The 22,884-nt window shown below is 38.0% G+C and overlaps 1 protein-coding gene across 8 annotated transcripts in view; it reads left to right on the plus strand.

Annotated features, from left to right (window-relative positions):
* The window catches only part of ATP11C (ATPase phospholipid transporting 11C (ATP11C blood group)), a 144,095-nt gene that overhangs the window by 39,571 nt on the left and 81,640 nt on the right, over nt 1-22,884 (plus strand). For all 8 annotated transcript variants that reach the window (XM_081126277.1, XM_081126279.1, XM_081126283.1 and 5 more), the window contains exon 2: nt 14,903-15,019. In XM_081126277.1, the coding sequence (XP_080982403.1) occupies nt 14,903-15,019 (117 nt within the window). The remainder of the gene's footprint in view (nt 1-14,902; nt 15,020-22,884) is intronic.

A 22,884-nucleotide genomic window follows, 5' to 3' on the forward strand; every position in this document is an offset into this window, starting at 1 on the left:
AATTTTATGCATCTACACCCCTCCATATGTTACAGGGTCTCTTAATTAGGTTGCTTAATTTAGCATAGCTGAACCTTCAGTTTACTTTTAGGGAGACTAATGCAGGCGATTCCAGTCCAGGAGAGCAGCAGTTTGGAATAAACGAGATACTTGAGGAAGGAGACCAGTTTGGTGAGAGCAGAGCCCTCTTGCTGGGGACTACTAGTAAAAAATGCAGTTAGAATGGTTAGGAAAGGTCAGGCTGTGTTAGAGAAGTCCCAAAACCAAGCACAGTATATGACTGGAAATGAAATTCTCTTGTCATTTTATCCAAATTCGAGTTTTGAAGCAATACACAATAGACTTAGAAATGATTTTGATCACGCTCTTGATTAGAAGAGGCCCAAATTACCTGAGGCACGGACATGCAGTAATCTGGAAATCTTCCTAGACCAGCTCTATCTGGCTGTAGTCAGCCTCTGCATTTCAGCAACCCTTATTTTTTCTTCCTATTTCATGTTTTCTTAGCAATGTGCTGCAAATGTGTTTATATACTTCCTTCACTTAAGTCCTCTTTGTGGTCTTCCCTTCAATCCAGTGAGATTGTATCTCAGGAACTGTAGTTTAGGAACTGGGGTGTAACCCTAGTCAGTGAGGTAAGAGTCCAGAAAAAAGGAGCTGGTGTCCCTGCTTGCTGGCTGATGACCTCCCACCATGGCAAAAGGTGAAAGAGTGAAAGAAGGGGGGAGAGTTACTGGTTGGCAGTGTGGCAGGGGGAAGGTATAAGGTATGGAATTTAAAACCTGCCCATGCACCCTGGGCTAGGCAAGATATTTGGTGGCCTAGAGAGCCATGAGCTCATCTTTTTTGAGCTATAACCTGAGGTTTCCCATTCCCAGGAACCCAGTTAACTAGGGAAACTAGGAAGAAAGATTTTCCCTAGGTAAATAACTTTTTAAAAAAAATCATCTACTAGGTTCCATTATTTGTTAACTCCAGAGCAAGATGGTGTGTGTGTAAAATACTTTTAAAACCTAATTTTTTGTGTCTTTTCTGCTGTCAGGGAGGCTTACAATTTTAACAAGTTGCAATTTTGTGATTGAAACATATCACTTGTTATGTGTTTGAGTTGTTTTTCTACAAAAGTTCCATTGTAGTCTCAGTGCAGGAATAGCAAAAGCTGAAGGGAGAAAATTCACTTTCATGTTGTTGAATATTGGTGAAAGGAGAGGTTTTCCTTAGAGCTGTGCTGCTCTTGAATGTTGAATGTTAACCTCGTTTGGAGTTTCATTTGAACAAATACAGTCTCTTTCTTTCCCAACCCATTGTACTGACAGCATTTCAACCCGCAGCCCTCCTTCCCTAGCCCTAACCTTATTACCCTTTAGGAAATTCTTTCATAGGAGGAGGTGTTTGCTGTGATCAAATAGAAGGAACTGTTTGATCTTAGCAGGGTTTAGACATGTCATGAACTGGCATTTTGTATTTATAAACATTTAGGGGTGCAGGTGAAAACTTAATGGGGAAAACACTAGTCTTGTTTTCTACTTGGAGTAGGGTATCTAGATTCTGTGTTTCAGGCTTTTTCTTATTTTTATTTATTGATTTTGAGAGAGGGAGAGGGAGGGAGAGAGAGAGAGAGAGAGAAAGAGAAACATCTGTGACTGGAGATTGAACCCACAACCTTAGTGTATTGGGGCAATGCTCTAACCAACAGAGATACCCAGCCAGGGCTGTGTTTTAGGCTTTAAATTCCATACCCTCTTACCTGTACTCCAGTAGTGTTATTTAAGACTAGAAGCTATGATCCAAGAAATAGCAGTGCTGATTACATGCTATTGTTTACCCATTTAATAGTAAACCCTTTGTGTAAGCTTTGTTACTAATTATTTTGTCAAATATATGTACAAATAAATAACATCTGGTAATCATTGAGATCTTATTTTTAAATGCAACTTATTGTCACTTCCAAAGAGCACAAGGATAATGTTACAGTGTATAAATGTCCTTCACAGCTTTAACAGAGTCTTTTTGGGTGGGACTTTCTGTAGTTCAGTGATATTTCTCTCGGCTCTGCTTGCAGAGAAATCAATGCTGCGAAAAATACCGTGCCCCAGTTTATGATTATTAAGTGAGGTGGACTTGAAAAGAGAACAGTGCATGGCTGGCTGATTTGAATTATGTTGCTCTTTGTCCTAGCTTCTGTTCCATAGTGCATACTGGCTGTGTGATTGGCTCTCCTAAAAACCTTTTACAACTTGTCCTTGTGCATTATGGCAGGTTACGTTCATGGAAGTCAAAGCAATATAAGTCTAATCTGATTTCCTTCACAGAAATAATATTACATTGAGGATTATATTCCTCGCCTGATGTCTGACTTTTTAAAAAATAATAGAAATGACCATAATCACCCTTTCAAATCAACTCTTTAATCATCTGGAAATTATGAATCTAAATACTGCTTGGGATAAAATTGTCTTGTGTGTAAATCAATTAACAGGCATTACAATAGCTAGTCACATTAAATTATGTTTAATGAGCTGAAGTGTCAGTAGACTATAAAGAGTAATTATCATAATCACTGCCTTGTTTTTACCGAAACAAATCAGAAGGTTAAAAAAAACCACTTTCTGCAAAGTCAAGGGATTCACAAAGGATTTCTTTGGGTAAATGTTGAGAAGAATGTTGGAGGAGAATTTTGGGGACACTTGGAGTTACGGCTTTTTGAAAAGCTGTATTGAGATTTTCTTCTTGCTTTGCATGGCTTCTGGTAAATTCCCTGTAGCAGACAGATTGTGGAGGACAAGTTATTAGTCTCTCTTTATTTGAGTTGCCATCAGGGAAGGCTTTATTGAGAAAATGATAGTTGAGATATCTGAAGGGTGATAACAAAAAGGTAAAGAAGAGAGGGAAGAGTTTTCTATGTGGGGGGAAGCAATGGAGTAGAAGCCCTGGGGCACGAAAGGGCCTGCGGCTCACTTTGCTTGGAAAGGAGGAGGCAGATGGGCTGTAACAGAGAAAGCAAGAATGTGTGAGTCTTACAAGACTAGGTCGGAGTAGAAGGAAGAGTCCTGATTTGGCAAGACCTTAAGGATTTAATTTTCAGTTTGAAGATTCAGTGAGAAACCATTAATATGGGGACAGGAGGAGCAATATGGTCAGGCTTGTGTTGTGTTGTATGTGATTGTTGTGTGGTCCTGACTGGGTCACCACTCGCAATACTGGGCTGCCACCATTCTTGTCACTTAACAGATTTGTTTAAGTATTTGTGTAGTGTCTGGTCTCTCCACTACTCTGAACTCTTCAAAGGCAGGAACTGTGTCTGTTGTTTATTCATCACTTTATTTCCAGTGTCTTGCACATAGTAGGGGCTCAACAAATACTTTGGTTGAATGGATGTATCAACCATATTAACAATTTTGACTTGTGACCTGTTATAAGGCAAGGGTGTTAGTTTTTAATTAATTTTACATAAGATAAAATTACCTATTTTAAAGTAAGCAATTCCGTTGATTCTGAAACTACCAACACTATCACATTCCATAACATTTTCATCACCCAAAAAGAAAATTCCATACCCCTTTCCCCTCCCCCATCTTCTGGCAATCTGCATGTAAATGGAATCATAGAATATGTGACCTTTGTGTATAGCTTCTCTCTCTTTTTTAAAATCCTCACCCAAGGATATGTTTTATTGATTTGAGAGAGAGGGGGCAGTGAGGGGGGGGAGAGAGAGAGAGAGAAACATACATCAATGTGAGAGAGAAACACTGACCAGTTGCCTCTCATATGTTCCCCAGCCTGGGATTGAACCCGCAACCTAGGTGTGTGCCCTGAAAGGGAATCGAACCCACCACCTTTTTGGTGTACTTAATTTCTTTGTGTGCCTGAATCATGTTCCATTCTGTGGATATACCATATTTTGTTTATTCATTCATCTGTTGGTGGATATTAGGGTTGTCTCCACCTAATGAACATTAGTGAACAAGGTCTTGTTTGAGCATCTGTGAATTTGTTCTTTTGGGTATATATGTAGAAGTAAAATTGCTGGCTCATATAGTAACTCTTTGTTTTGCTTTTTGATGACCCACCAAACTGTTTTCCACAGAGACTGAACTGTTTTATACCTCTACCAGCAATGTACGTGTGTTTCAATTACTTCACAAGGTGTCCCCACCAATATTTTTATTTCCTATATCTTTTTAAAATTCTAAACACCCTACAAGTATGTTACCTTTAAAATACCAATCAGAAAGAATATATGCACCTCTGTGTTCATAGTAGCACAATTTACAATAGCTAAGATCTGGAAATAGCCTAAGTGCCCATCAATAGATGAGTGGATAAAAAACCTGTGGTACATTTACACCATGAAATACTATGCAGCTATAAAAAAGAAGGAACTCTTACCCTTTGTGACAGCTTTAATGGACCTGGAGAGTATTATACTAAGCAGAATAAACCAGTCAGAGGAAGACAAATACCATACGATCTTACTAATATGTGCAATCTAATGAACAAAATAAATTGATGAACAAAATAGATCCAGAGACATAGAAGCATGGAACAAACTGGCAGGTGCCTGAGGGGAGAGAGTGAGGTGACTGGATAAAGAAGGTGAAGGTATTAGCTAAAAAGCATATACACATACCCTATAGACACAGACAGGAGTGTGGTGAAGGCCAAGGGAGGGGGAGGCGGGATTGGGTGGAGGTAGGCAAAAGGAGGGGGGACACCTGCAATAATGTCAACATTAAAAATTTTTAATTAGCCCGGCTGGGCATGGCTCAGCGGTTGAGCATTGACCTAGGATCCAGGTGATCGGGGTTCGATTCCCAGTCAGGGCACGTGCCTGGGTTTCGGGCTCGATCAATGACTCTCTCATCATTGATGTTTCTATCTCTCTCTCTCTCTCTCTCTCCTGTCCTCTCTCTGAAATCAATAAAGATATTTAAAAAAATTTTTTTAATTAAAAAATTAAGGAAAAATAAATAAAATTGCATGAATGAACCTCCCCTTATTTGCAGTGAATATTTCATTCTTTGATACCTCATATTGTTGGTCCACATTATGAAAAATTGTAGTGAAGATCAAAAACACAATGGACTGAATTGGATTCTAAATCCATTTACTCTATATTCAATATCATTCTGGTCCATTGCCTTTTAAGAAAGGCTTGCAACTGTTAGGATAACCCCGCCATTTCCTCTTTCCTACATTTTTATGATCAAAAATGAGGTCTCAAGGACTAATCTGACACCTAAATTTCCAGCCTTTGAGGCCCATCTTTATATGCTGGGTTCTGCCATTTTTCCACCCATAACTAATGCTATCGCTTATTATTTTCTGTTTCTCAATGTTTAGAAAGTTTTATATCATATCTGAATTTACAAGGTAGAGTAAGAATGGACTTAGAAATGTGTTAACACATTTGCATGCACACATGCCTTTTATAATAATGTGAAATAGAGTGAAATGCATTTCAGTCAGAGAATTGAATCTTTGCGAACACTTAATTATCAACTACTGGTCATAACTAATCTGCTTGTCTTCCACTGAGCAACAGTTACTTAATACTTTAGCCACTCTGCTGTTTCATGATTTCGCTGAAAGAATTTTTCCTGTTCAAAGCTTGCCAGGTATTTTTAATGTCAGCTATAAATTCTTAAAATTGTTCTTGATAACCTCTATGTGTGCTTTGGAAATATCTCATTGCTATTTTCAATCACATACTTGAACAGAACCTCAAACTACTGTTTGTCCTATTTTGGTTAAAGAAATCATTTGTTTTGGGGGTGGTATGAGGTGGTATGAGACCTTAGTGTAAGGTCTGTTTTTGAAAAGTCATACATTTTGAATGTGCGTGCTGTAATAAAAATTCTTTCAGGTGTTTTTCTGTGTGTTTCATTTTATAGCTAAAGCCTTTTGTTCAAGTACAACTTGTAATTTTATGTGGTTCATTATTTTTTAAATTGCCCTTATGGCAGTTAATCATAACCTGTTTTAACTTGAAGTTGTTTGTTTGTATCTTGTGTGCAGGGACATAAATTTCATTCTGTTTTATCAGACAAATATACTGTTTCCCCTGGGTAATAGCCACATTTTGAGAAGGCATTTTTTTTCACATCTAAAGGTTACCATTAAATAAATTGACTATGGTGACTTAAATGGGCATCCTTAAAGCCTGAAAGAGCCAATATACCTTCTAGTGTATCAAAATTAGTACCCCGGAAGCACATGAGCCTTTCCCTGGTCTTTGTGACTTTTCGTGGTTTCTTTATCTCTCACTCCTTCTCTACTTTGAAGTTACAAATAAATTTCATCCTGAATACACTTATCTTCTCATCATATAGTGGTTCGTAAGTTATTCTTTATCCTTAAACATCTCTTCCCCACCCTTGAAAAGTTTTTTGTTTGTTTCTTGGATCCAGGCAGGAAAAGGTGGTAAATGGCACAACATCCAGACTCACATTTCAAGTTTTATTGCTGGAAGATCTGGACCCAGTTCCTCTGTATCCTCTTGATCAGGTTAAGCTCTGCTCCAGTTACCTTTGAGGAAATCCATATGGGACTTCCTGAAGACACACAGAGTCCATTTGGTAGTAGAAGGAATTAGAACCAAAATCTCCTGGTTTCTCACCTCTCATAATTAAGCTTAGAAGCAAGAGCACACCCACCTGGGATCATGACCAGACACTTAATTTTCCTTATCTATTTTTGGCATATGGGGAGAGGCATTGTCACAAAGTTAACAGCTCACCTCATACCCTTGAATGCTTTACGAGTATAGCTGATTGTGACAAAGTAAGAAATATATTAGAGTAGCAGTGACCAAACTGTGTCATGCAGAAGGTGATGTCATTGAATCTTTGGAGGGTGGGGGGGTGAGATTTCTATGGCAAATACTGACCAAAGATTAAAGAGGTTTCTTTATTTTAACAATTTTTAGAGCTTTTATTATATGAATATGCATTGTGAATATAACCAGGAGGAGGGATTACAGAAGCAGTCTTCCCACTTCACTAAGGAACATCATGATTAACTTGTTCCATGTAATGCAGTTTAGGAAACATTGAGTAATGTATTCTTATATTCTTGCCAGTCCATCTTACTTTGCAATTCCCAGTTAGCAGTACTCAAAGGCATATTAAAATTTCAAAAACCAAACAATTTTTATTATACATAAGCCATAATAATGCCATTAAGCCATAAATAAGTAAAATATTCATTTGAAGTGCTCTTCTATGCTTCAATATACTGAAAGTTATACTTCAAACATACTAATTTCTAATGTTTCTTTTAAGCATGTTTTAGGAATAATTACAAACAGATCACTTTTTAAATTTATAGCAGCATCCAATCTTTATAATGCCAGGAGCCCTGATTCCAAAGCTTTGGGAAGAGAGAAGGGAGATTTAGAGAGAATGTCAATAATTCCAGTGCAGTTCCCAAATGGCCATGTGCTCTGCCACAAAGAGAGAAATGTATTCCTCATTTTACTCCCATGGAGTCAGATCAGCGGTTCCAAGGAACTAATGGCTTATAATATGGCCAAACACCTCCAGGGGAGTCCTCGAGTCACCCTCACTTGAGGTCAAACATGCCACCCGTCAGCCTCCCTGGCCAGCTCTAGTCCTCTTCGTGTACACTAAGGAATGGTTTTAAACACCAAGTACTCTGCTGCCATTGGGCCATAACTCACTCTGCCCCTTTGTACGGGGGGGGGGGGGGGGGGGAGCAGAATTGCCTATTGTAGGTCTTATGTATTTTTTTTTTATATAAATATTGTTAGTTCCAACTTTTAAAAAAGATATCTTTATTGATTTCAGAGAGAGGAAAGGAGGGTGAAAGAGAGAGATAGAAACATCAATGATGAGAGAGTCATTGATTGGCTGCCTAGCCCGCAACCCGGGCATGTGCCCTGACCGGGAACCGAACCCTGATCGCCTGGATCCCAGGTTGATGCTCAACCGCTGAGCCATGCCCAGCTGGGCTGTATTTCTTGCTTTAAATAAAACATTTACATCTGAATTATGTTGAGGCCATTTCCTAGTTCTGTGCCAGCCTAGTTCCTTCAGTTTTAATAATTATATAGTTAACAAACCTCATCATCTAACATGAATAGCCTTTAGAACCCCCCCTTTAAAGTGATCTCTAAGTGTTGTTAATCTTACTGTAAGTGGTTGAATGGCTAGAGTCATGCTTCACAGTGGAAACTTGTTTTTTACCAATCTTTTCCATTGGTTTGGGGATGTTAAAAATAAATAGATATAGCCTGGATGTACTATTTAAATTAATTACATTTACAGCTTTGACATTTTTTTCCAGGAAGTTTTCCTTCTGTATGATACTTACCAGTACCAGGAAAAATGCATTCATTGGTTTTACCAACATGCTCTAGCCTATATTTGAACTGCTGGACCTTTCTAGGAAGCTTATTATCACTTTTATAATAATGATGCTATCACTAAAGTGGCAGATAAAATCCTGTTTGGGACATTAGACACCTCTTTTGCAATATATATTTTTAGCTCTAGCTGGAGTTTATCTCTATAATAAAAATTCTTCTCTAATGACCTAGAAAGGGGTTTTTGGATGAGAATTTGTCTCTTCAAGGTAATGATATTGGTAAAGGCATCTTTTGGCCTAATATCCAGTATTTTTCCTTGCATTGTTAGGTATTACTGTTTGCTACTGAGATAAATCTTATCTATGAGATATCTAAAATGTGAGGAATATCTTCCAGCCCTAAGGGATGTCTCTACAGAGATATCTGCTTAGGCCTTATATATATTTTTTGGCACATGTTTTTGAAGCTTCAGTGTACAATATTACAGTCACTCTCTTAGTGGGAGATGGGGACTCAGTGTATCACAGTGAATACCTAGATTATATCTTTTCCTCTTAATATTATTTACCTGCCTAGAACCAAAAATTCAATTGAACTTTCCTCAGAAGTTTGATTTTTACCCCCACTTTTAATGGTTCATTTATTGTAGGCGTGGGTTAGAAAAGAACTTGACAAGGTGAGGAGAAAACAGTATATGTGCAAGCTACTAATATTTTAAAATAACGACACGTTAAAATCAGAAGTTACCAAGGCAAATCAGGTCTTTTGAGAAGAGTAACAAAAAAGGTGTAAAATGCTGTAACAGAGATCAGGCCACCACAGTGCTGCTTTGAAGTCTTAAGGAATAGACCAGTCTTCTAGTGCGTCCATTGCCACGTCCCTGGGACCTACACAAACTTGAAAGCCACAATTGGCTGTCTTCCCATAGTCTGGGAAACGTCACTAGGATCACAGGGGTTAGTACAAATTGCTTGTTAATCTGTAGCAATTTAGCTCCCATTGTGTTAACTTGTTGGTATGCAGAGGGTCCCATCTTTCCCTCCTGCCTCTGATGTTCGTAATCAGTATTTTATTCTGGTCTCTTTTCAGCCAGGTTGGGCCTTGAGGTCCTAGGTCCTTTTTATACTTGCTTTCTATTTGCATGTGTGTTTTTATCCATTTCCCAAGGGCTATGAGGAATATATAGCTAGAGTGCGAGTCAGCCTCACAGTTCCTATCCATACAAGTTATGTACCTCCCAATATAGATTTTTAAACTTTGTTAAGTGTTTTGAATGCAAGGTAGCGTGTAGATATGGGTAGTGAAAGTGAAAAGTAGCTTCTGAGGGCTTGTAGACATGTGTTCTGTTCATTTCTAGTTAACTGTGTGCACATCATCAGGCTCTCAGGAGAAATACTGTTAACAAAGAAATGGAGCCCCAGGACAAACTTTAAGTCTCAGGTTACTTTCTATAAATGGAAGAATCTCTGAATCATTAAAAAATATTCCTGTAAGAATCTTGAATCACTAAATACAGCATTTTGATCTATCGACTCGACTCAACTCTCTATTAGCCATCCTGTAAGAGCTGTATTTCATCTTTAGAGCCACATTTCTGTAGTCCTTCGGTCCTTCGGCTGAGAGCATAGTGGGTAGCAGGATCAGATTGGAAACGCTCAGAATGGATTGTTCCTACTGAAATTAAACTGTTGAGTGGATCACATTTAGATAATGAAAGTCTAACTCTGAGTTTCCAAACAAGTCGTTGTTATCCAAGTCCTACGGTCACTGCCATTTCCTAAGCATTGTGCTTGCTGATTTAGGTGTTTGTTTTTGTGGGACTTAATCTATTTCCTATAGCAGTTTCTATTCAATTAAATGTGCTGCTGTCCAGTAATGCCTAATTAGAGACAATCTTTGTGTCTAGGGATGTACTTTGAATATTCAATTGTCTTTTGATCAGGTGTTTGAGAGTTTTGGTTAATATGACCATAACTAAGCTTTAAAGGCAAGAAGATACAAAATGTCTCAGTCTTGCTTCACTACCTCTGGCAAAGGAGGGAGAGACAGCTTAATGACTTAAAAAGATGCAGTAAAAGCAAAATCTGAAAAGTACTATTTTAAGGCTCATTTTAAAGCTATGACTAAATTATACATCAAGATTACATTTTTTGGCTTGTTATAATGGAGTGGGCTTGGAAACCTCAGCAGTTTGACCACTGAATAAATACATCGTATCAGTTTTAACCAAGAAGTTTAGCACACACTGGAAATGTTTCCACTGTAGTGCTCTCCTCCCACACCCTAGTACAAAAATGCTGACTTTTGGGAGCATTTTAATAAACGGCTGAAAGTTTGATGAAATGCTCTTTCTTTCTCTTTTGAATTCACTTGGACTATTTAAGACTGATGATGCTGTTCAAATATACTAGTGCTTCAGAGAAGAAAACAGCTTTGGGGCTGGGGTGCAGAGAACAGTTTTAAATCATTGCCAAGTTTTCACATTTTTAATAAGGATTTTTTTTTTTTGCTCTTTTTAAAGCAAATACTTATATTTGATTTAATAATTCACAAAGAACAGACTGATTAAAAATAAAAATAATACTGTGTTTTCCAAGAATGACATCAGTGATGATTTGTTACTAAAGCGAGTTGTTTTGCATTATATCATGGCCTGTCATTTTTATCAGTGATCTGAATAATTGATGGTAGATTAGCCACGTGCAATTGCCTTGAAGGAGAATCTCATTTAGTGAACAGTTTAAAATGTTTGGAGGGGGCACTATGTGAGGGTTATTTGTATTTTATCCTTTGAAAAGAAAATTGTTTAAAATTATTTTAATTACTTAAAAATGTAGGGTTATGGCTAAAAACTTTTATGATGTTAGTTAAGGACAATCACTAATTCAATTAGAGAGATTCTGTAGCAGTTCTCAGTCCTGGCTTAAAATTAGAATTGTTGCCTGGGGAGCTTCCAGAAAAAGAAAATTAAGCATTAAATAAAAGATGCAGGCTTTGGTATTATGTTTATAGCCAATGTGTGGCCAGAATTAAGAACCACTGATCTGTGACTAAGGGATAAATTTAAGTTGGCCAATACCTGAAAGGATGGAGAGGGTGAGCTCCATTTCAGATCCTGTGCCAGCTTTCATGGTGACAGTCTTGTATTGAAATTTTGTGTTGTTTTTTTTTTTTAATATATCTTTATTGATTTCAGAGAGAGGAAAGGAGAGGGAGAGAGATAGAAACATCAATGATGAGACAGTCATTGATCGGCTGCAGCCCGCAACCCGGGCATGTGCCCTGACCGGGAATCGAACCCTGATCGCCTGGATCCTAGGTCGACGCTCAACCACTGAGCCAAGCCCGGCTGGGCTGTATTGAAATTTCAATTCTCCCTTAGTTCTTATTGAGCCATTGGTCTAGAAGAAACCAAGAAAGAAATTATACTTTCAACAGCTTTCTGTGTTTTATGATTACTAAAGGCATAGAATTTTAAGATGATGCCAGTTGAATAACAGTATGACTTTACTCTGATTTTTTATTGAGAGTCTATGTTCTGGTGAAAGTTATTTGCTTTTTTAAAACTATTCAGTTTATACTATGGAGGTATGAAACGAATACAAAAGGATGATTTTTATCTTGAAGAAAATTACATTGCTTTCTCTGTTAATTCATATGTTATAAATATACTTTTAAATATTCTTTATACTTTTCATTATAGTGTATGATGTGTCATTAAAATAGAATTGGTGCCAGCATATTTCAATTTTTTAAAATTTTGTTTCTGAGGACATTTGGATGGGAAGCAGTTCAACACAGGATGGATTCTTAATAGATTAAAATTCATTATAAGGTGGCAGGAATCATACACACCCACTCCAGACTACATTGTATGCCATCCAAATGGTAAATTATATTATGATTCCTATTTGGAGTTTCTCTGCTTTGGCCAAGGCACCTATATTATTCAAAATCACAGGAACTAAAACCACTGTCTTAACACTACATTGGCAGCAAGTGGAAAATTACAGTGAATTTACACAAGTTCAGCATTACCATTTATATGCAGACCAAACAACATTAAACAGAGCAAATTCCACCAGAAATTGCAGGTTCATCAGATTTTAGAATGGAAATAGGCATGGAAAAGTATCTTTCACCCCACCTCACCCCTAGTTCTCAGGAAGCTCCAAACCCCATCCTGCCGGGGTTGAAGAGACTTTGCCCTTTTGTGGAAAATCCTCTGGAGTGGACATGCTACAGCTCTTAGGCCTCTATTTCATCATCTAATAATACTCTATCCCCTTCCACCTACACATCAATTTTAATCCATTTTCTCCAATTAAATGGAGATAGAGAGGTCAGTTAGGCCTATTTGAAAGAGATCCCAGAGATAATGTATGGGGAAAGCACTTAGGGAAACTAAATGCTATTCAGATATAGAGAATTCATAAAAATATCATGTGTCTGAAAAAATTGCATTATGCTCATTCCTTCCTTTTGTTCTCTGGAATCCTATGACCTGACAGAGAAGAAACTTGAAGACAATTCAGAATTGAGGAAGTACCAGTTCATTTCTGTTAAGTTAATCAGTGACCATTGTTAACTGAGGGGAACAATTTATATTGGCAGCACATGAAACATCCTGCAGAAAACACTCACCGACCCTCTGCCTCTTTTCCTTTTACTCCCCCCCACTTTCCATTTGCAGAATTATCTGAGAACTGACATAAAAGTTAGCTCTTTTTTATTTACTCTATGCCATTTCTTGCTTGTGTGAAAAACTAAACAACCTTATGAATATCAAACTAAAGGTTGTAAATTGCAGTGTGTATATGGACTTGACAAAATCTGTAATTCGAGTTGGTACATTATAAGGTTCAAGTGTCGTAGAGACTACAGTGAGATGGTAATTGCAACAGATGGTCAGGGTAAGTGTGAAGCAGAATAAAGTATGATTTTAGAAGATGTATTCAACTTCAGTTTCTGTTTTGAAAAATTGATATTATGGGAAATTTAGTGCCCTTATCTGTAAACCGTGTCAGACCTGATATATTATAGTTGCAGACAAAATCAGTTTCTGAAGCAAAATGTATATAGCTACCATTCTGGCAAAGGTATTCCTTACTGGTTTCCAAGAATGTTTGAAAATTTACCTGCTATAATCACTGACTCTTGACATGTGAAGGACCTGCACAGTCAGTTCTAATGCCCTGTCTTTGGGCAGGTGGGTAAATAGCTAAGTTGTTCAGCACTGATACTGGCTTTTTTCAGCTTGCCATGGATAGATTCCCACAACCTCTCTTAGCCTCATGCCAGGGTAGATTTCCAGAAGTTACCCTTTATATGTATCCTCAGTCTCTCCTACTTCAGTTTGTCGCAGTTACTCTTCAGTTGATTCCCTACAGATTTTGAAGGAAATACTCCACTAAATATTTAATAAGCTTAAATTAAAAAGGGTGAGCAAGAGACTTTATCTATATTTTGAGGGTGATTTTTATTTTTTCAAAATAAAATATGTTCCCTGTACTATCTATATAAGGTGTAAAAATTCTGACTTAGAATATATATAAACATAGACATGTGGAGATCTTCGCAAGCTCTAAGTAGTTTGTTTAAAATGATTGTTTTGGGTTAGAGATTTATATCTTTGACCTTTGAATAGATCATTGAAATGAAGGAAAGTCTTTGTGGCAGTATGCTTTTAAAACATTTTAGGTTGAGGGATTATCTTTTTTAAAAATAATGGAAATATATAAGTGGATATTGGTTTCTGTCATACTTCCTTAGACTTAAATATATGGTTGTCTCAAACATGATACTGTAAAGTACCATCAAAGGAGACTGTCCCAAATTTATATAAGAAAACGTATTATCCTGATTTAAGAAAAGAAAGAGTGAAGTCTCGGTGAAATACAAGGGTGAGGTAAAATGGAGCTCAACCTTGGAACTTATAGATTCAGCAGATCTGCTTTTTAAAAAGTTTAAAGGGACATTAGAGAGATGATTTGTGAAGTGAGACTTTTTGACAATAGTCCCTGAGAGAGCCAAAGGAATGTCTTTGCTGTAAAGCCAAAGAATTTACCATTTTTCTCTGTAGAAATAGTTGATCATTCAGTAGTATTTCTGTATCCTTATAAGTAATTATTTTGTGTTTAGAAGTAATTTGAATTCTGTTTTCTGCTGTCTGGTAAGGGTAATGACAAGGTTGTCATCAATAGTTGTGTAAAAACTAAATATTTCAGTCTGACCTTTCCTAAGTTAGTGTGTTGTTGTGATGGTGATGGTTGAGATTCTGTGGGTGAAAGAAAAATAACTGGCAATAAAAAATTATTGTTTCCCTAGAATACTTTATTTAATTTAAACATTTCAGAATTTCAGCATTGGCCTCAGAACAGTTGGCTCAAGCAACACTTACTAAATCAGCAACTAAGAGCTTAGTGGAGTTTGTCATTACTACTAAGGTTTTCTTCTCTATTAGTATTTCTCTCTCTAGACTAGTCAAAGATGCTTAGATGAGAATTTTGAGCTCTGTAGAAACATGGAGAAATGTGATAAAAAACTGACTTTTCCCCTCTTTCTCTTGGTCAGTGTGCAGAAGAGAAACGAGTTGGTACACGCACCGTGTTTGTTGGCAACCATCCGATTTCAGTAGCAGAAGATTACATTGCACAAAGATTTTGTGATAATAGAATAGTTTCATCTAAGGTGAGTTTTTTTTTTAACTCAGTGTATACTCATATAGTGAGCCACATAATGCACTTATTTTTATTTATGCTTCTGAGGAAGCTGGTGTATTTATATATGCATACATTGATGTGCACTTATACCAGTCATATATCAACTGCGGTAATTATTCCACCCAAAAGGCAGTATTTTTAAAAGCATCACTTTGTCTTTTTTTTTAAATTTATCTTTATTGTTGAAACTATTACAGGTGTCCCATTATTTCCCCCATTGACCCCCTCCATCTTGCTCCCACCCGCTCCCCAGGCCTTTACCCCATTATTGTCTGTATCCATGGGTTATGCATATATGCATATAACTTCTTTGGTTAATCTCTTCCCACCCCCCACTCCCCTTCCCTCTGAGATATGAGCGTCTGTTGTATGCTTCAATGTCTCTGGGTCTATTTTGTTTGTCAGATTCTTTTGTTCATTAGCTTTTTGTTAAAGAAGACCCTTCAACATCATGTAATACTGGTTTGGTGCTGGTGAACTCCTTTAGCTTTTTCTTATCTGTGAAGCTGTTTATCTGACCTTCAGCCCTAAATGATAGCTTTGCTGGGTAGAGTAATCTTGGTTGTAGGTTCTTGCTTTTCATCACTTTGAATATTTCTTGCTACTCCCTTCTGGCCTGCAAAGTTTCTGTTGAGAAATCAGCTGACACTTGTATGGGTGCTCCCTGGTAGGTAACTAACTGCTTTTCTCTTGCTGCTTTTAAGATTCTCTCTTTGGCCTGGCCAGGCGTGGCTCAGCGGTTAAGCATCAGCCTAGGATCCAGGAGACTGAGGTTCAGTTTCCTGTCAGGGCACATGCCCCAGGGTTTTGGGCTCGATCCCCATTTGGTCGTGTGCAGGAGGCCAGCCGATCAATGATGACTCATCATTGATGTTTCTATCTCTCTCTCCCTCTCCCTCTCCCTTCCTCTCTCTGAAATGCATTCAGATATATTTTTTAAAAATTAAAACACAAACATTTTCTTTAGAGAAATTTGTCCTCTGTAGCCTACCTCCTTTAATGTACTCTGCAGGGACCTTTGGGAATCAACAGAATTTTGTAGTTGGTACAAAATTCCGAAATCACCACCTCTAGCAAAAGAAGAATTGATTATTCCTGCTAGGATCTTTAGATTTCATCATATTTCTCTTTTCCATATTTCTTTCCTTTAAAAATCCTGAGCCTCATCTTGAAGGCTCTTCAGTGGGATAAGAATCAGTGAACTCCACCTAACTCTTTGAAGGTTCGCCCAAGGTTAAGCTTAGTACTCTTACGTAAAAAAAATATCTTAGATTAAAGTTTCAAGCCTAAAATTACATTAGTGTTTACCCTCAGCTTAAAAATCGGAATTGCCATAGAATTTATTAGACATCTTTTCGTCTGAGTCTTTTTTTTTTATTGAATTTATTGGGGTGACATTGGTTAATAAAATTATACAGGTTTCAGGTATACGGTTCTACAGTGAATCATCTGTATATTGTGTGCTTGCCACCCCAAGCCAAGTCTCATTCTGTAATCATTTATCCCCCCTTTACCTTCTCCCTCTCCCCACCCCCTTTCCTCTGTCAGTCACCATACTGTTGTCTGTGTCCAGGAGTCTTTTCTGTGCTTAATCCCTTCACCCTTCTCAGTGAGCCCCAAACCCCCTCCCCTCTGACAGCTGTCAGTTGTTCTCTATATCCATGAGTCTGTCTACTTTGTTAGTTTATTTTGTTCATTAGATTCCACATATAAGTGAAATCATATGGTACTTGTTTTTCTCTAACTGGCTTATTTCACTTAGCATAATACTGTCCAGGTCCATCCATGCTGTTGCAAAAGGTAAGATTTTCTTCTTTTTTTACCGCTGCGTAGTATACCATTGTATAAATGTACCACAGCTTTTTTTATCCACTCATCTAATGATGGGCACTTGGGCTGCTTCCAGATCTTAGCTATTGTAAACGCTGCAATGAACATAGGGGTGCATATATTCTTTTGAATTAGTGTTTTGGGTTTTTTTGGATATATTCCCAGAAAAGGAATCGCTGGGTCATAAGGCAGTTCCATATTTAATTTTTTGAGGAAACTCCATACTATTTTCCATAGTGGCTGCACCAGTCTGCATTACTACCAGCAGTGTACTAGGGTCCCCTTTCTCCACATCCTTCCCAGCATGTGTCATTTGTTGATTTGTTGATGGAGCCATTCTGACAAGTGTGAAGTGATATCTCATTGTAGTTTTAATTTGCATTTCTCTGATGATGAGTGATGATCTTTTTGGCCGAGTCTTATTGAATTCCCCGAAGGTGCTGTTTTAACTAAAGTTACTAAATCCTAATGTAGTAATATTCTAGTAACTCCCTTTGATCTTCTGAATTTATGGTGAAAAGAGTGATACTTAAAAAGAGAAAGTTCTACTTGACATTGTTAATGGGAATGAAAATAGACTGCTATGATGCTCAAAATTGTATTTAATGCCTGTAACAAGGAGAGTTGATAGTAAAATGGATACAGTAATTTAACATACTGGACAGTTACTCAAGGTAGAGCTCTGCTTATTTACAACTGGGAACTTATTTACACCTAACTTTAAAGCATAGTTATTTTGTTCCATCACATCCAAATCCTAGTACTTAGAAAAGTCAGTGCTCCTTCTGATAGCTCATTCACAGTTGGCTGCTAACTTTAGTAGTTACTTTAAATAGTTACTACTTCATTTTTAACTGTTCCCCTTTCCCTTGTGATGTACTTACACAATAGAACAAGTTATTTGGAGCATTAGCTACACCATCAGCATTTTTAATGCTAAATCAGAAAAAATTTTGGACTTCAGGTAAAAACAAGTAATGTTCTAAACCCTCCCTTTGCTGAAGTTGAAATAATAGATTCTCAAACTTTGATTCAATTCAACGTCGACCTCCCTCCTTTGATTGAATTAGGAAAGCTTATAACATTTTCAGTTTCAAGTTAAATTAACTGGTAAATGTTGGAGGTGCTGACCCACAATTTTTTTTTCACATAATTGCATCTTTTTTATAATTTAATTTTATTGTTGACAGAATTACAGGTGTCTCCCATTTTCCTCCCTTCCCCCCTTCACCCCCCTTCACTCGGCCCCCACCCCACCCCAGGCCTTCACCTCACTATTGTCTGTGTCCATGGGCTATGCATATGTGCATATAAGTTCTTTGGTTAATCTCTTCCTGCCCCCCCATATCCCCCTGAGAACTGTCATTCTGTTTTATGCTTTCATGCCTCTGGACCTATTTTATTTGTCTTTATTTTGTCAATTACATTCCACATATAAGTGAGATCATGTCATATTTGCTTTTCTCTGTCTCTCTTATTTCACTTAGCATAATAATCTCCAGGTACATCCATACTGTCACAAAGGATAAGAGCTCTTCTTCTGTACAGCTGCATAGTATTCCATGGTGTAAATATACCACAGCTTTTTTATCCACTCATCTACTGATGGTCACTTGGGCTGTTTCCAGAGCTTAGCTCTTGTAAATAATGCTGCTATGAACATAGGGGTGCATATGTTCTTTCTGATTGGTGTATTCATGTTTTCTGGTTCCTCCTGATTGAGTTTGGGAAGATTATATGTTTCCATGAATTTGTCCATTCCAACCAGGTTGTCCAGTTTAGATGTTCATAGTATTTTCTTACAATCCTTTTTATTTCTGTGGTGTCAGTTTTGTTTTGCCTCCTTCATTTCTGATTTTATTTACTTGAGTCCTCTCTCTTTGTTTTTTGATGAGGCTAAAGGCTTATCATTCTTTTTTATCTTTTCAAAGAACTTGCTCTTGGTTTTACTGATCTTTTGTAGTGTTTTTTTAGTCTCTATGTCATTTATTTCCACTCTGATTTTTATTATTTCCTTCCTTCTAATTCCTCTGGGCTTTTCTTGTTCTCTTTCTAAATCTTTTAGTTGTAGTGTTAGATCTTTTATTTGAGCTTTTCTTGTTTCTTGAGGTAAGCCTGTAAACCTGTGAACTTCCCTCACAGGACTGCTTTCACTGTGTCCCATAGATGTGATGTTGTGTGTTCATTTTCATTTGTTTCCAGGAAGTTTTTTATTTCTTCCTTGATCTCATTGGTAACCCATTCATTGTTTTATGACTTGCTACTTAGCCTCCGTGTGTTTGTTTTAGAGTTGTTGGGTTTTTTTAATTGTAGTTGATTTCTACTTTCATGTCATTGTGATCCAAGAAAATGCTTGTTATGATTTCAGTCTTCTTGAACTTGTAAAGGCTTATATTGTGTCCTAACATGTCCTCTAGCTTTGGATTAAATTAAATCCATCTGATCTGGTGTGTTGTTTAAAGTCACTTTCCTTGTTGATTTTATTTTTTTGTCTGGAAGATTTATCCAGTGATGTCAGTCAGGTGTTAAAGTCCCCTCCTATGACTCTTGCTGTCTGTCTCTCCCTAAAGTCCTCCAGGAGTTTTTTAATATATTTAGGTGCTCGTATATTCAGTGCATGTATGTTTACCAAAGTTACATCCTCTTGTTGGATCCATCCCTTTAGTATTATGTAGTGACCTTCTTTGTCTCTTGTTATGGTGTGTGTTTTAAAGTTTATTTTGTCAGATATTAGTATTGCTACCACCACTTTGTTTTTGTTTCCATTTGCATGGAAATTTTTTTGCATCCCTTCTCTTTCACCCTGTGTGTGAGTCTTTTGTGCTGAGGGTGGGTCTCTTGTAGACAGCATATATATGGGTCATGTTTTCTTATCTATTCACCTACCCTATGTCTTTTGATTGCAGTGTTTAATCCATTTACATTTAAGGTTATTATTAATAGGTACTTATTTATCGCCATTTTTATTCTTTATGCCTATGTTCCTCTCTCTCTACTTCTTCTTACAATAGTCCTGTTAGCACGTTTGGCTCTCAGCAACCTGTTCAAAGCTTCAAGCGATCCACAACATGTGGCTGCTTCCACTGGTCTTTGCTGCCCATGGGAGGCGCCAATCTGAACTCATAGTTTGACTTTATAGCAGCATGGGACCCTGAGGCAGGTCAGCAAAAGTTCAGGGAAGACGGTGGGTGTGTTCTCTGTCACAGAGCCATTCAACTGAGCCTTTCCTAGAATATCACTGACCTCTCCAGTGTGGAACCCTTGTTAGGCAGCTGGTGAGGTCTGCCAGAAGTCAGGAGTTTCTATTAGCTCTCCTGTCAGAGGGGAGCATCAGCCATGTTCCCAGTAATTTGGAGGTAATCGCCTCGCTCCAAAGCCAGTCACTGATGCTCCTTGAGATTGAGACTACTGCCTCCTCATCAGGGGTTGAGATGCAGGGTGGGGTGCACTGGATTCCTAAGGGTGGGGTGAGGGGGATTCCTTAGGGTAGGGCAAGCTGTATGCCGTGTGGTGGGGTATTTGCCTTTCCACAGGCTTCTGCTGGTGGGAGGGGCTTGTGCCTTTCAGGAAAAATGGCGGGGTGATCACCCAGCACAGGTATCCCCACATTTACTCCCCCGTGACTCTCCCCAATTCCTTCCACCCGTCTCTTCTCAGGCAATTCCAGTCCACACTGCTCTCCCTCCATGAAACCTAGGGTGAGTGGCTGGGAACGAAAATTCAGTGTGCCACCCCCTTTTTTTTAAATGTCTTTATTGATTTCAGAGAGAGGAAGGGAGACCGAGAGAGAGAAAAAGAGAGAGAGAGAGAGAGAGAGAGAGAGAGAAACATCGGTGATGAGAGTCATCATTGATCGGCTGCCTCCTGCATGCCCCTTGCTGGGAATCAAGCTTGCCACCCAGGCATGTGCCTTGACTGGGCGTCAAACCTGGATCTCCTGGATCATAGGTTGATGCTCAACCGCTGAGCCAAGCCAGCCAGGGCAGTACGCCAGCCCTTTTTAAAAAAAGTTGTGAAATGATCTCACTTATATGTGGAACCTAAAGAACTTAATAAACTGATGAACAGAATAGATTCAATGACATGGAAACATAGATCGGACTGACGAATGTTGGAGGGATGGAGGAGGGTGGGTGGGTGGAGGGGGAGAGAGTAACCAAAGAATTTATATGCACATATGCACAACCCAAGGACATGGACAATGGTGGGGAGGGGGACTGAGGAGGGGGGTGGGATGAGGTAGAATGGGTCATTAGGGAGATAAAGGGACATTTGTAATATTTTAAATTTAAAAAAAAAGAAAGTTGCTTTGTCTTGGGGAGTCTCAGCTCCCTGGCCGGTAGAAGCCCCACCGCTGGTTGCTGCATGGGCAGCTACTGCCAGCTCTGGCTCTCTCGGCTGGAGTGCCCTGCCTGGGGTCCAGGCCTCTCCTCTCCGAGGTAACCCTCTTTACCCTTCGCTGGCTCCGGGCCAGTCCCTCTCATGACCCCGGCCTTTCTACCAGTCTCGAGGTAGTTTTTGCCCTTCCTTGTTTAAAGGTCTCCTCTTCAGCCATTCTTCAACTGGTATTTCAGGGTAAATATCCCCCAATTTAGTTTTAATTCCAGTTTGGTTTTGAGAGGGATGCTAGATTGATCCATCTACTTCACTGCCATCTTAACCCTCCCCCACATAATTGCATCTTTAGTGGCCACATTTGTGTACCAGTTATGTTCACTATAGAGTAGTTATGAAATGGATTGTATATACTTGGAAAGCTGACAGTTTTCTGTAGAACCCATTTTTAAACATGTTCTAAATGTCAGTGTTGCTATTGAATTTCATAATTGCATGTTAAGATTCACTTACTTCTTTGAGTGAGAACTTACTTATGGCCCTCCAAAAAACTCCGTTCTCATTGTTACTGAAAGAAATGTTAAAAACATTTTCTTCCTATGAATTAACATTGTAATTGGTTTATAGCAACTAAGTCTGAGACTACTATTTAGGTAAACAAGTCAATTTGAATAACTTGGTGTATATGGCTTTAATTCCATTTAAATTTTAATCGGATAACTCTAAAAAAGGAGGGTTTTCTTGGTTTGCCTTGAAATAATGTATGCTATATGACTTTTATATTGTAATAGAGATGAGAAGCTTAATTTGCTTTTAAGTTGGAGCAAAAGAGTAAATGGCTAACAAACAAGTTTTAATCAAGATTTCTTGTTAGGCACCCGTGGTAAGGGGGCTATGATATGCTCTTTAACGTTTTTTGTTTGTTTGTTTGGAACTTTGAGTTTATTTAAACAATTTTTTATTTTTTCAGTTACAGTTGGTATACAATATTATATTAGTTTCAGGTGGACAGCATATTGATTAGACATTCATATAACTTATTAAGTGATCACCCCAGTAAGTCTAGTACCCACGTGGCAGCATACATAGTTATTGTAATATTATTGACTATATTCCCTATGCTGTAGTTTTTTATTTTTTAAAATTATAGTTTACATTCAATATTATTTAGTATTAGTTTCATGTATACAGCATAGTGGTTAGATAATCATATACTTTACAAAGTGTTCCTTCCCCCTGATATTTCCAGTACGCACCTGGCACCACACATAGTTATTAAAATATTGACTGTATCCCCTGTGCTCTACTTTACATCCCTTCACCGTTTTCCCCCACCCCTTCCATTTGGCAACCATTAAAGATTCTTTTCCTATGAGTTTGTTTCTGTCCTGCTTGTTTATTTTGTTTTAGATTCCACATATAAGTGAAATCATATGGTTTTGTTTTTCTCTGTCTGACTTATTTCATTTAGCATAATACCCTGTAGGTCCATCTGTGTTGTAGCTCATAATAGCTCATGACCTGAAATAGGAAAGAAGAGGACATACAGCAGTAGTTTCCTGTAAAGGGAATAACCCGAGTTCCTCAAGAGGCCCGTTCTTCAGGAAGGTAGAAAAGTGGTAAAGGAACAGTGGCACCCTAGAAACAACAAAAATGTTTTCTTTTATG

The sequence above is a fragment of the Miniopterus schreibersii genome (genome assembly GCF_964146895.1).
Source record: "Miniopterus schreibersii genome assembly, chromosome: X".
NCBI lineage: Eukaryota > Metazoa > Chordata > Mammalia > Chiroptera > Miniopteridae > Miniopterus > Miniopterus schreibersii.